Source organism: Haliotis asinina, chromosome 4, assembly GCF_037392515.1.
Source record: "Haliotis asinina isolate JCU_RB_2024 chromosome 4, JCU_Hal_asi_v2, whole genome shotgun sequence".
Classification (NCBI taxonomy): Eukaryota; Metazoa; Mollusca; class Gastropoda; order Lepetellida; family Haliotidae; genus Haliotis; species Haliotis asinina.
This window is the reverse complement of record NC_090283.1, coordinates 78,030,943-78,046,238: the sequence shown is the minus strand read 5'-3', so window position 1 is coordinate 78,046,238 and position 15,296 is coordinate 78,030,943. Positions and strand designations below refer to the sequence as shown.

Here is a 15,296-nt window from a genome sequence, read left to right as displayed (position 1 = left end):
CTGTCACGACATGACGACTGTCTTGCCTTATGCGTCAGAAGATGAAAGAGCCGCTGGAACAAACACCTCTGTGTGCCAGCAGTCATGATTCGCCTCCAATGGTTGCAGATGTCCACGAGGGTGCAAGATGAAACCCTAAGCCGTCCATGTATTCAAGGGTCAGTCCCATCATACACGACGGGTTTTATCAGTTCCAATATGTTCCATCTAGATGTATCATATAAGCGGACCAGTGCCCATCATACCATTTACAAGATCAAATATGTGTGTTGACAGATATTTTGTGTTCAATGGGATGTACCCGTGAAGATCCGACTTAAACTGGTCTTCAGCAACCCGTGCTTGTTGCAAAGGGCGACTAATGGGATCCAGTGGTCATACACGCTGACTTGGCTGACACATTCTATCCCAGTTGAGTACACTGGTGCTAATGCATTTGATCACTGGATCGTTTGGTCCACACTCGATTATCTACATGCAGCCGCCAAATAGAAGCTATGTTGCATAATGCCGCATCAAACAACCAAGCAACCTTTTGGAATGTCTTACATGTATCAGCAACCAACACTAGGTAGATTTTTAATTCAAGACTATAATATATATTGTCATTTTCCACTGACAGATTCCATGTTCGAAAAGTCACATTATCTCTCAAAATCACATGAATGGTTGATAAAATTGGATATCAGCGATGGCCCAGTGGAGTTAAGGAGGATGCGTTTAACTTGCCCTTGCGGCAGCACACAATGAAGTGTTTTCTTGTCTCGCCCCTATACGGGTCTGCTTTGGTTAGAATTATTATTCTCATTATTTCAAACAAGTATTGATGTGTTTGGTCCTGATCCTTTTCTGATTCAATTTCTCGCATACACGTCCCAGCCCTGAACCCAAACTCAGTCTCTTGCTGTGTGGAAGGTGGGGTAGCTTAGTGGTTGAAGTGTTCGCTCGTCCCACCGAAGATAGGGTTTGATTCCCCACGTGGGTATAATGTGTGAAGCCCATTTCTGGTGCCCCCGCCGTGACATTGATTGGATGTTGTTAAAAGCATACAACCAAACACACTCACAAACTCAAATTCTTGTTGGCTGTAGTCATAAGGTAATATATCGTAAAACAGCAATCATATCAAAAATAACTTCTCGTCTAAAATACTACATGTGTGACAGGATCCTGTTAGCGCTATCGGCGTAAAGAAAAAAAAATGCGTATGTCGTATGACTTGGTACAACATATAAAGAAGCAAGTGGATTCATATATACGTTTATTTTATGGTCTAGATCGGTGTTTTAGAATATCATTGATTACAGCACCATCCGGATACTAAAGTATCTAAACTACAGCGGGGGTCGCACTGCTGAAAGCTCATCCAGGTCCAGCGATTAGCTGTTATTTTGTCTTATGAAAAGATCATATTGTTATACACCTTCTCACCAATGGTGGATCCTCCTGGAAGCGTGTCCTTCATGTCGACCTTTCCTTGCACTTCATGACTACACCAAAGATATCTAATGATCAGGCTCCATTCCGGGAAACTCTTTTGAATGTGCTACTGAAGAGATATGATGTCACCATTATCTGAGAAGTATCGTGTTCCAAAGGCCAAAAAAGACAGATTGCTTAATCTACAGACAGAATTGGGAGCTGAAGATACAGCATCATTCTTGCGTCCTGGCCACTGACACTGTTTGCTGTGGACGTTAGTGGCGTCACAGTACCATAGCCGTAGGTTTAACCACAATTGTAAATGTGTCCAGTAGGTTCGGACTTTCCTACTACAACCTCACTCACTCTCTTATACAGTCATCTGACAGGTCACTCGCTCTCTGACTGATTCACCCTTAGTTCATATGTCGTGGTATTCCCAGTAAGGGTAGAATGACAGAAAGAAATTAAGTCACCGGTATCATCTTGGACCTTACAGTACTAGTGAAAACACGTGTATCACTCAGTCGTATCCTTATCACCCACAACAGGAGGAAACTAGGGTGAGAAACATCACACAGCAATACCCTCTCTTGTTTCAATAACACTGAATCGAAACAGTTCGTCATAGTCCATGCTACCGTCCATGTTACCATACAAACTGACGAAAACACCTGCTGGTTTGGGTTGAATTTGACCTTGGAACACACCAGGGGACACCGGTGAAGATCCTCGACCGTCCACTAAAATTCTCGCCATTTTCACAGAATCAACAAGGAAGTTGACAGTTTGCCCTGCCGGAATGACACCGTTTTGGGGTTCGACCAGCGTTGCCATACAAGCCTGGGTAAAGGGGAAGGACGTTGGGAAGGGTTGGCAGTCTTTTAGAGCAGTTTTGCACTGGACAAGGTAAACTGCAATTAGATCAACAGTGTTTCCATCAGTGCCAGGTGGTTTTGCAAACAAGGATATCTTATAGTACCCCACCCAGGGAAACCGAGCTCTCACCCTCATACCACTATAAGAATACTCCGATGTAACGAAGTTGTTCAGATCGGGGTTGTCCTGTACGGCATGTTCCATCTTCAGCAAGGTCGTTGCATTGTTAGCCATCCCTAAAGAAAATTCTAAAATCCCGTTATCTGTCACAAAGAAGTCGTCCTTATAAACGTCATTGACAAAACCGTAGTTTTCTGCGACAGCCTTGACACCCCACAGCCCATTGTTTTCGGGAAATGGTTTCATGCCCGCTATGAACGACATACACTTTATTGAATATGAGATCAGTGGGCAAGAACGATATTCTCCTCCAGACGATTCTCCGAATACTTGTAGCTTATAGGTAGCCCTGGCAGGAGGATAGACCGTTATGCTGAACGAACCATCCTTTTTTCTTCGTGGAACAACATACCTATCGCATGCTTCTCCTGTGTCAGTATTTTTGAATTTGCAAAGGACGTTCACCAGCATCGCTCTGTTGACCCTGAACTCGATCTTAACACTCTTGTCGACATGGATAACACAGTCTTTGTGGGTCAGAAGCTCCAAGCCCCACTGAAGCGCTGCGAGAGTTGGTGACACTTTCTTGTTGAAGAGATGAATGTTCAGCGGGGGATTCAGCAGCTGGTACTGGTAACTTGCTTCCAGTCCTCCTCGAATGTACGGGTAGTGGCTCCACACGAACTTCTGGGGATCCATCAGGAAGTAGAAGTCGTTGAACATAGGACAGAACCGATTGTCATCATCTATGTAGCCAGATCCATAAGTACAGTCGATCTGACGCCATTCTCCGTGAACGAAGACAATGTTCCAGGTGTGGTTTACATCGTCAAATGTCAGGAGTGGTCTGTCTGGGTCATAGAAGAAGTCTTTTGAGAAACCAGGCACGGCTCTCGCAACGATGTCAACCTCTCTGAAACAAATAGCATAAGCTCTCAACACTAGATCAAATAACATTATGTCTAATAACCTAATCATGTTTTTGAAAAAACAATTGAAAAAAGGGCAAAGCTTTGCATATACTCTTTGCATATCAACCATAATCTTATGAAAGTATCAAATGGTCCTAAACCTCTTTTGAGTAGCATTATGTTTGGATCATTTCAAATCCATATATATCTAGATATACATTTTTCTAAAGCCAGTGATCGTTTGGATGTTCTGTAATGGCATGTGGGCCACTAATGGTATGTTTTCACACTTTTCCACTATTATTTAGGTTTTAATTTGAATTATCTAACCTTGGCCAGTACGTATTACATGTATGCGTACATGAATACAATGTATACCCATGAGCATTAATTAAGCACCAACCACTTTCATACTTTAATATTGTGTTTAACACAACACACTGGTCATTCATGAAACCAAACACATGGTTATCATTTCATTAAATGAACCATGTAAAGTGGCAATCCATCAATTTATTGACGGTCATATGGGGGAACTAAAAACGTTATCAATAATCATGTCCAAAACTATGGTCACACGGACAATGTCTGTCGTCAAACCTACACAAAGTTAAAAAACGTTCACTGTTCAATCCTAAGCCAACACTAATAGTCACATCAGTATTTGGTGTATCCTCCACTCGCACGGATAACCCTAAAATACTGACCGACTGACGAGGATGTGGTTATCAAAATGCAGGACAACAGCAGCTTCCAGTGCTTCCTGTTGGTATATCTGACCATTGGGTGTCACTTGAATGGTGAGACGATTCAGCTTACAGTCATAGGAGATAGACCCCCATACCATCACAGAGCCACAGCCAAAGGTTTTGAACTGCATGGATCATCCGCTGTTCATAAGCCTCATCACTCTTTATCCCAACTCGTCAAAGGCCATTAGTAACGCTTTCATCGGACCAATGGAGCCTGCGCCATGTCCTCAGATTGTGGTTTTGCCGTTGATTACACCACGCCAAACGTTGAGCCTTGAGTCTATCAGTGAGTAAGGGACGTCTGATTGGACGACGTGCACGGAGTCCAGCGAACCTGAGCATGCTTCAGATAGTGCTGGTTCAGAGACGAACACCCACTCTCCATTGTTCTCTGAGATCTTTGGTATCGGTCATGTCTCACTAGGCGACCTAGGGCACAGGGAGTGGTCTTTCTCGGCCTTCCTGATCGTGGACGATCCTTGACGTAATCAGTGGCCGCATGTTTCCTTACAAGGCGACTAGTGACAGTGTGTGCGATTGATATTCAATCTGGACCCAATGCTGCGACAGGACAAACCAGCTTCATGCATACTAATAATCTGCCAGGTATTTTCAGAAAGCCTACGCCTCAGCGTGTCCAAACAAGTTCAATTTCAGCACTGTTCACTTATTAATGCGTCGATAAGAGTGCAATGAGTCAATGTCATTTCACCATTTTATACTGCTCAGTCGCTTGTACCATGACAGGACTTCTGCATGAAAAGCATGCATTTGAGTCAGCACGAGAATTTCATGCCAACTGCATGTGTAATTAGACATAGCTGGTTGACTTCTCTGTTTTGATCCCTTTTTGTTACAATCGACACTTATTTTTGGTGATACTTAATTAATGCTCGTGTGTGTATATAAATAGACGCGACAAAACTTTTTCCGTAATCAAGAGTAATCCTCTGTTAAAACAAAGATTGTGAAACCATTGCACAATTCCGATTGTGCATGTGTTTATAAGTCACTATCGAGTCACAATGAATACACCAGGGTCTCCTACTTCAGGCAATCATATCGCTACGATTGTCGTAAGTCAATGCATGGAAGGTACGATCATCTTAGCGCTACGATCGTTTAGTGGAACGGGCTCTAGGTGACCACATCTAGACCTATTGACGACACTAATCATATCTCAAACTTGAAACTGTACATTTATTCAGGTTTTTAAATGTAAATCTCACGTTTACCTGCAAAGGCCTGTAAAAATGTTTGCAAATCCATGACACACCGCCTTTCTTGTCAGCAGAATAGTTTGGGTGTCACAAGGCATATTCTTGTAGGTGCCTGAGAGAATTGAGTTGATATCGTATCTGAAAAGTATATTGTGAAATATTCATCACATTTACCGATAAAATGGGATGTTTTCAATACTGCTTTAAACAGCGCTCCACCTCCGTCACGACTTGTCATGATATTGTGGAAGGGAAACCAGATGGGATGCAGGTTTGATATGTTTAACGTCTTGCGACATACATTTGCACGGATTTGGAGCCAACAGACCTACAGTTAGTTAGGTTTACGCCACCTATAAAAGCATCCAGCTTCCATAGAATATCACTATGTTCACGTCACAATATGTTAGACGCTTAATACTTTCTTGACAAGTACGTGTAGACATAACGAAACTAAACATGTGCAGTTGGATGTTGGGTTCGAACTCGTGACTTCTGACAAAAAACCCAGTCAGTTTGCATGGTGTGTGTGAGACTGTATAGGTTGTACTCACCCGATGTTGTGCGTTATCCACCGGTAGATGGCTCTAACACGGTGCAGATCATCCGGGGCCTTGCAGGTGAGATAGGTTGCGAGAGATCGGAGACTGGAACATGATGCCTCCGGGCACTGAAACATTACAGACAGACTTCAAAATCAGATCTTTCACGTCATGGACAATCGCATTGAGTTGCCGCACTCGGCCCCACTAGTTGTGATTAAGCTAGTCTACACATACTACCCATCAAACGTTTATACTCACAAGTGTAAAGGTAGCTGCTTACTTCAGGTAACTGTTCTTAATTTTGCAAAATATTCCATACTGTTTATAGGTACTGTTTACACATGAGCTCATTCATAGTAAAACAAGATTGTAGCATTAAAAAGAAGATTATTCCGTTTAATAATGAAAAAGGAACACGGTGAAAATCGGAAAATTCTTAACAAAACTTTGCATCAAAACGCGGCTGTTCACTTGCACGATGTCTTGCATATCAGTGCATGATCCTCGAAAAATTCAACCGCACAAGGTATGCAGTTAGTTCCCCAAGTTTGGGAAGAAATTCACCTTCGATGTAACAGTATTATATGAAACATATGACTGCTTTGAGCGAAAGATGAGGACCAATCTTGTGGATACACGACTGCTTTAAATGAGTATATCCCTTTGATTGGTAGCATAGTTCTGCAATTGACAACACGATTATCGAGGAGCGCTTTCAAAATACGATAAGATACATTATCCGACCATCGTATAACGTAAATATGGACTGCTGAAGATTTAGACATACTATACATATATTGGCGTCCCCAAAGAATATATTTAAACAGAAGTAGTAGAAACATTTGAAGTCAATAAATAACACAAAATATCTGCTTTCCAAATACAAGATCATTTCAACAAAAATACTTTGAAAGTGAAAAAAAGAAATGAAAAAGAAAAAACCCACCCAAGAATTTATTGACAAAGGGGACCAAATGTTCTTGCTTGCAGAACAATCTAACAAACCTGTAGAGCATGCCTATCAGTTTCTTCAAACATAGCAGCATTTGTGATGATATCCTTTTTCCGTGTAACTGGCGGGACCAAGGCAGGCTTCTGCGGAAGGAACGTAGGACCGCTGGCTCGCGATTCAGGTATGCTGTTTCTCCTGACACCCACGCCCTTCGACCTTGTAACCTTTCCTGGCGGGTTGGAAATCTTCAGAGGCGTTGTCACAAGTTTCTGACTTGTAACTATGATTGGTGCTTGGTTGATTGTCATGGCAGTCTTGTTGTTGCTGTGTTTCACTGGTGACCTTGGACGCTCTAGTTGAGGCTCCGTGGAGGTGCTGGGAGGAAATCTCTGTCTTTCACGCGATCTCCTCTCTGTCCCGTTCGGCACGCCTTGTTTCTTGCTGATGGACACGGACGATTTCTGATTCGTGGACACGGCAACGACTTTCTGGTTGGTTGTATGGCGATTCATTATCGGCCCTGAGCTTTGTGTGTGAGTTTCGGAATGATGATTTGAAGATTGACGCACGTACACATCTGTGGACGTACCATCAAACGTATGCATAACACTCGGTCTGTTCTTACGGATAACACCCACATTAACAGGAGTCCCCTTCTCGGAGGCGCTGAAGACCATGATTCCTCTTGCACTTTCGTCAGACGCTCGACTCCGGCCTGGACTACGACTTCTACTCCGTGTTCTAACTCTTGGCATGGAATAAAACTTATTGATCACCATTCCATTTGTTGGAGGGACAGTGAGTACTCCTTCATCACTTATAAACCGATAGCCACGACCAAATGAACCACTGTTGGATGGTACTCTCAGAATCTGCCTGTCCTTCCTCTTCTTATTTCCCTTATTTGCCTTAGATGACGACTGCCCCATCGTGTGTACCTGTGTGGCAGATTGTATACACGATAAACACCAACAGTCAGGGTGAAAACGATGTGTTCAGTTATTAGCACATGTCATGCAGTGATGAAAGATAAAAGACGTCAAATGAACAATCTATCCTGCCTTTGACATTTGATATAGTAAGTGAGTGAGTTCAGATTTAAGATCACATCGGCAATATTTCAGTCATATCGTGAATAAAACCAAGCAATAATTCTAGAATGCGTAAAGGTGCATTATAAAAAGGTACATTATAACAAACAGAAAAGAAAACAACTAGAATATCACATATATAAATTTAAAACAAGTATATAACTAAATTTAAAACTAGTATGTAACTCTAGAATAGCTTACTTTCAGAGGACAATTCAATATAAAAGCAGGATACATATTGCCATCAACTGAAGACATTTTACTTAAACGAGGAGACGTGATGAATGAACTCACGTAGGGCACAAAGAAGCCGTTAACAGGGATAGATTATATAGATGAAACTATCGACATATCTGATTCAAGGAGAGATATATATGCATCTAACGACATAGGTGATTCAAGGAAAGAATAGATATGCTGCTATCGAACGCAAGTGGTTAAAAGTGAGAATATATCTGCGGCTATCAAGATAGCCGATTCAAGGGGACAATATATATGAAACTACGAAAAATGTAATGCAAGGAGTTAATATATATGTAGCTATTGATATATGTGATTCAAAGGCTGAATAACCCGTGAAGGTACGGGGTAAAATGGGCCTTCAGCAACACATGCTTGCCATAAAAAGCGACTGTGCTTGTCGTAAAAGGCGACTAACGACATGGCCAGGCTAGCTGACTCATGTGATCGGTTCCCGATTGCGCAGATCGATGCTCATGCTGTTTGACACTGGATTGTTTGGTCTAGAGCCGATTATTTACAGACCGCTGTAATATAACTGGAATAGAACTAAGTGCGGCGTAAAACTAAACTCACTCACTCACTCAAGGAGTGAATATATATGCAGCTGTTTAAATGTACAATTAAAGGGAGAGAATACATTTGAAGCTACGGTATCTTTTACGCACGTACAGAGTATATACGAACCTATTAACACATGTGAATCAATCAGAGAATATATATGAAAGTATCGACAAATGCGAAAAAACATATTATAATATAATTTCCATGTATTAAGGAAGGAGGGAATATGTGTTCGTGTATGGATAAGGCAATGTAATGAAATATGAGCGCTAGACGACATATATTGACACTGCTGAGTTAAGCGGACAAAGCAAGATATCCGTATACAACACACAGTTATTCCCGACGACACATAATTGTGAAGTGTGTGCCCATTCATCCTTTGAAGTATTTACACTGAACAACACACACGTCTTTGCTTCTGCATGTATGTGAACGTCTCCGCTTTTCTGACAAAACTACTGTCTTAAACATGACCTGTTTGTCTTGTCAGTTTGCTTTTGTACAACCTTATAAAATATCCAGGATGTGTTCACCGATCGCGGTAGGTAGTTCACAATCAACAGCAATGAAAAGCTAACCAAAAGCAGTATTTTGAAAGGCCAAATCACTATGTACAACTACACGTACAAGAAAGGTGTTTTATTAGTTATTTGACAGTGCGATGTTTAATAATACCGGTGTTGTGGGAACAGGGTGCCGTTGTACAAAGCGATCTTAGGGCTAAGGTGCTCTATATCCCATACCTTATCTTAGACACAAGATAGTCTTAGCGCTAAGGTTGTTTTGTACAACAGCACTCAGGGCAATATGTATGTATGTATGTATGTATGTATGTATGTATGTGTGCGTGCGTGCGTGCGTGCATGCGTGCGTGCATGTATGTATGTATCCGATGGGTAAAGGTCTCTGAAGGACTGGAGCATATTGTGTATATAACACTGTACAGTATATAGTTAGTTATATATATTTCATACGTTACAGGGCAAGATGAGCTGGGATGTATATTAGCATACCAGTATACCATACAAGACAAAGTGTGATAAGTTGTGAAGGAACTGGAGTATATATTAGTATATACCATGCAGGGCAGATTGTGGAGAGGTGTCAGACTACTGGAGTATATATTAGCATATATCATACAGGACAGATTGTGGTGAGTTGTCAAGCTACTGGAGTATATATTAGTATGTACCATACAGGGCAGATTGTGGTGAGTTGTCAAGGTACTGGAGTATATATTAGCATATACCATACACGACAGCGGGCCATGTGTATGTGGGTGTTGAGGAGGGCGAATGGAAGTAGTATGTATCATACAGGGTGATGTGTGATGTGTACATGGGCAGTTTGAAGGAACTGGAATATATTGTGTATATCACACAGGGTGATGTGTGATGTGTGATGTGTGCATGTGCAAAGTGAAGGAATTGGAGTAAATAGAGTATATCAAACAGGGTGATGTGTGGTGTGTGCATGTCCAATGTAAAGGAACTGGAGTATATAGTATATATCATACAGGGTGATGTGTGATGTGTGCATGGACAATGTGAAGGAACTGGGGTATACAGTATATGAGTTAGTGACTTGTGTAAGTGAAAAGCATGGTACATAGAAGTAGAGTGCAGTGGTGATAAAAGGGTGTTAATGCTAACGGGACCTTTCCATGAATTGTGTGGTGGAGTAAAATGGCGAGGAAATGACGATCTGTTGGTGAATATGCACCACCATATAATCAGAAGGGGAATGATATGTTCGATACGACATTTCTTTGTACGAGTAACGTCATTTATCGGTTGGGAACGGTTGAGTGAGCGAGGGGAAGGAGCAGTAATTCCCGATGGGGAACAACAATCAATAACACACACTTTCAATAGAGGAACAACTCCTCCGTGAGACGAAATACATATGCTGTAATATTTGCCTGTACGATATGAAAGCTACAATGAAATGCCAGCTATTAAAACACCATTTGCACTGCTTTCTTGTTAGTGAGCTAATAATAGTATCTTACCTTTTTCTATTAACAATTGTATATCCTCGAATACACCTGTTGTATCACGGCATTTGATAAAACAAAGGTAACGGTCACTCGTGGGAACGCTTCGCTCCACTGGCCATGACAACGTGTCGATATGGCCCACTGAAACGCATTCCGGCACGAACTTCATGGTATCAATCAAAATGATCCAAATCGAGACATGAAAAGGCATTCATGAACACAAACGCCATTGACAAATGTGAAACAAATCTGAAAGGGAACGTCAGATCCCTATGAATCATAAAATCTCAACCTGTGGTTAGGTTTTGTGTCGGGCTTATGTAGTGACGTCTGGCTTGAATAACACCGTGTGACTGATAGGTGTGTTTTGCGTTCAAAGGGACGCAAACACAGACGGTATTTACTTTACTTTTTCTTCATTTCAGACATATCTCTTAGACAGTGAAAATATCTCACGCCCTGGGCGTATGGTTTGGAGTTGTCTCTGTTGAGGTCAGGTTTTGCGATCTTGTGAAGATCTTTTCATAAATGCTGCTCTTGTATGACACGTATGTTAAACAGGTGATGCAGTTATTATACTGAATTTTTCTGAAGGTTAGAATACATTCAAATATCCGCTAGTTAGCCCACTGTACTGTGCTGTATGCTATTCATGCTGTATTCAGGGTCATCCGGAAAAAATACATGATACGACAAGTCACGCCATGTCCTTGTAGACTCTCTACAAGACGTTATCGAATATATTAGAAATGAGTCTGACTGAAGTCAAGAATGATTGGACAAGTTTAGACTACTTAGTGCAGTCAGATTTTTGGGACCCCTTTTTAAACACAACTTTATATAGTTTATGCCCGAAGTCATAATATGTTACGGGGGACTAAAAGCTACACGAACTTTTTGCGAGTTAGCAATGCTATTACTTATGATATTCTACGTAGTATATATATGAACTATAATATATTTCATATACAGTTACAACTTCGGAACCTTTCTTCCTAGCATCATAAGGAAAAACAATATAATTGCAAAATACATGAAATGATCAAGAAAAAACAGATGAACCCTACAAAGTGGACACTAAATGCTTGCCCGTGGTGTCCGCTGTCAAGATTGCGAGAAGAAGCAGGCCCAGATAGACCGCCAGGTCTATTGTCTGTTTGATTCCCGGCAGCGTCAGACCAACAGACGATGGAAGGTGAAGTAAAGTGTTTCTCCGTCAGAGTTCGGCGTTAACGGGGAAGAGGCAGGACAGGTCGTTGTACAGCTTGATATCCATACTATGGCATGGAATCTAAGCAAGATAGCAGGAAAAACAAGCCGTCAGTGCAGGCTAGTAGGAGAAACTACACTCACGGACATGAATGCTGTATGATACTCACCCCTCATCTCACAGCACTCAATACAATGCATCGTACCAAGATGTGCCCAGTGTTTCACTTGTTTCTTGCCTTCGGGGCGGTGTTGTACCCTTGTGGTTAATGCGTTCGCTCTTCATGCTGACCCGGGTTCGATTCCCCACATGAACTCCATGAGTGACACCCAATTCTGATGTAGTCCCTCGTGATATTTTTGGAATTTACTTAAAACAGCACATGAATGAGCACACTCCATTGTCTATTCTAGAGTGCATTATTCACTTTTCTTTACAGCCCTAAACATCATTCGCTTAGTACTATAATGTAAAAGAAAACAAAGGGTTCATTACCTGAATAGTATTCTAATTTATTTATAGCATTTACAAAAAAATCAACACATTACTTATTTATGCAAAGACAATATTGCCATTGCAACGGACTGGTCATACAAAACTCTCAAACCTAAGACACTTAATCGTCAGCACAGAAAGTCTACGATCTTACCAGCTCAGTCGTCGCGGCTTTCTCATAGTTTAAAAACCCACGAATGTCCTTAAGGGGGTAGCTCGTACTGTAGAATAATTCAGATGGTAGATATTGTTTTACGTCCATTGTTAGCAATATTTCCATATCTTACTAATTTCAACATGAATGGGTCTCACATATTGTAGTACCCATCAGGAAATCGAACTTGGGGCTTCACTTTGCAGAGGAAACACTTCCGTTGTACCTCAAACTTGGGTAAAATCTACACCCCGTGAATATTTACGTCACAGATTGGAATTTGAGGTCGAGAGATACTTAACAATTGTCACTGAACTGTCTCAAGATAAAGTACCGGACAAAAGTAAGTATGATGGTGGCTTATAATGGTAACAGAAACGAAGTGGTTCCCGATTAGTGACATACTTGATACAAGTATCATACATGTAGCTGTGTTTTTAGCCTTACGTTTTCAGCCTTAGTAACGCATTGATAATGCTTTTGACACAGCTTTGAAGTGAATACGTGTTTACCGATGCAGCCTTTTTAACCAACGACAGAGATATTTCCGATACAGACTGATATTAATAGCAGTCAGACTTCCCGATCAAAACACCCCAGGTCTCGACAATGAACGCCAAAGACGTTATGATGACGTCACAGCGTCATATTTACCCTTTTGCACAAACAAACCGAGGCCACAGCAACACTCACGTTGAAAGTCATCCGACGATATCATGGTAACAGCAACAATAAAACTATCTGCACAGACACTGACAGCATTCCCAAAGGACAAGTTCAGAAATCACCACTGAAAAGATCAACACCCAAATGCGAATGTACAAACGTTATTGTATCGGGTTGTACACAACGCAGCTGTGATTTATAATCCCCTTCTATCTATATACGGGCTGTTGAAATCGTGTTGGTATTAATTACCATGTATCGTGTGGGGGTTTGGCCAAACTCCATAAGCAAAATACCGGGCAAAAGAAAGTAAATATCATGTACAAGTTATGTATACAAATAGGTTGATGGTGGCTAAATGTAAACGAACATCGATAATTGGAAATTGAAATGTATTTGAAAGACCATAATTGTGTTTAGGGCATCAAGTTCGCAGTGTTTCAGTGACTGTTTCCGGGCTGGCAACTTTAAGATGACCTTTATAATACTAGTATTGTTGTCAAATCCAATTCACTGCATATTCGCTTGGTACACACTGAAGGAAGAGGGTGGCGAAGGTTGGATGAAGAAATGCGGGACCATGTCGTAACCTAGCCGAGATAAGAATGTCGTCAAACTCACTCACTCAACTTGCATGGACAATACTCAGCTGTGTAGGCCTATTGTTTAAGCTTCACTGGTTTCCTTGATCACACCGTTGCACCTGCCGTTCACAGCTCAATGACTCGGGTTACAATATGCATGTATTATCTCCTCACAATGTGTGTTCGATCAACCAAATCCAAACAGAATGTATCGACATTCGTTTATTACACCAACAAAAAGGTAGTGAAGAAGTACACGTTGACGTACATGATATATTGGGAAGTACGTATCAACATTTATTATGCAAGCATATTTTCTAAAGCTATGACATTTTAAAATTAGAAATGTTACGGCATATGACATTTGCAAATGATTGTTCTGGAGAAGGTCTCAATGCACCACATGACCTTGCAGCTATGCAAGTGCGTGAATTATTAGCAGACATAGAAACATGAAGTAAGTTATCTATGCTTGTAAAGAGTGAGTGATTTTAGCTTTTCAGCAATGTTCCAGCTATATGGCGGTGGTCTGTAAATAATCGAGGCTTGACTAGACAATCGAGTGATCAATGTATAACCATCGATCTGCGCAAATGGAAAGCGATGGCATGTGTCATCCAAGTCAGCGAGACTGATCACACGATCCCGTTAGTCGCCTCTTAAGACGAGCATACTCGTCTTTTGTGGCAAGCGTGGGTTGCTGAAGACCTGTTTTATCCTTCACGGGCAATGTTTGTAAGGAGCACGCTTAAAACCGACAGATATGAGGAACAGTTTCACATGACCTGGCCATATGATGTACATTTTAGTGTATTGATCGATGTTATAATGAATTTAAGTATCGTTTTGTTCGTTGTAACATACATGCATTTTGCTTATACCCGATACAATGTACAATGTATTTACAACAATATGCGTAATATAGCGATGTCAAACCATTCGGTTGGTATGTAAAGGAGATATGTCACTTCATGTCATATATGCACAGACGAAGACTAAGACAAACTTGTATTATTTGACCGTTATCAATGTCACTTGTCATATTAAGTGGTGGTTACACACAGCCACCAGGTAGCCAGGGCCATGCAGTGCCTAACATTGATCTATCTTGGCTAGCATTGATCTATCTTGGCTAGCAATGATCTATCTTGGCTAGCCTTCATCTGTCTCATTTGATTCCCCATCTTCACAGAAGCAGAACAATGTTCACGCAACTGCCACTTGCATGAAACAGACCACAAACTGATGAGAAATGGATCGAGGTACTCATACGGGTAGAACTGCCCTTTCTCTCAACCTGTCTAGTATAAAGGACTGAGAGAACGAGATTTCACGCGATTTCCAGTGCCCGAGATCACATGTGTTCAGATCACAAGGTTTTCTTGTCAAGACAGATGTCGAATGACCATTGTTTGGTGGAACAGCTATGCCATTAGTTTACTGTAATTATGTAAGTGATTGTAGCTACGTGTAGTGCATTATATACCAC

At 41.3% G+C, this 15,296-nt stretch overlaps 1 protein-coding gene across 1 annotated transcript; it reads right to left on the bottom strand.

Annotated features, from left to right (window-relative positions):
- Positions 1-1,244: 1,244 nt before the first annotated feature.
- On the bottom strand, positions 1,245-10,990 carry LOC137281921 (kyphoscoliosis peptidase-like). Its single transcript, XM_067813642.1, has 5 exons — positions 10,711-10,990; positions 6,855-7,739; positions 5,859-5,974; positions 5,320-5,442; positions 1,245-3,334 (listed from the first exon to the last, which is right to left on the bottom strand). The coding sequence occupies exons 2-5, from the start codon at positions 7,728-7,730 to the stop codon at positions 1,996-1,998; spliced, it is 2,454 nt and encodes an 817-aa protein (XP_067669743.1). The 5' UTR covers positions 7,731-7,739; positions 10,711-10,990; the 3' UTR covers positions 1,245-1,995.
- Positions 10,991-15,296: the final 4,306 nt, after the last annotated feature.

Excerpts from the sequence above, each read along its gene's own strand:
- LOC137281921 (XM_067813642.1), bottom strand. The coding sequence starts at position 7,730 with ATGGGGCAGTCGTCATCTAAGGCAAATAAGGGAAATAAGAAGAGGAAG. Across the intron at positions 5,975-6,854 it reads CTGATAGGCATGCTCTACAG|TGCCCGGAGGCATCATGTTC; the intron begins GTTTGTTAGATT and ends GTAATGTTTCAG. Across the intron at positions 5,443-5,858 it reads TGGATAACGCACAACATCGG|ATACGATATCAACTCAATTC; the intron begins GTGAGTACAACC and ends TATACTTTTCAG.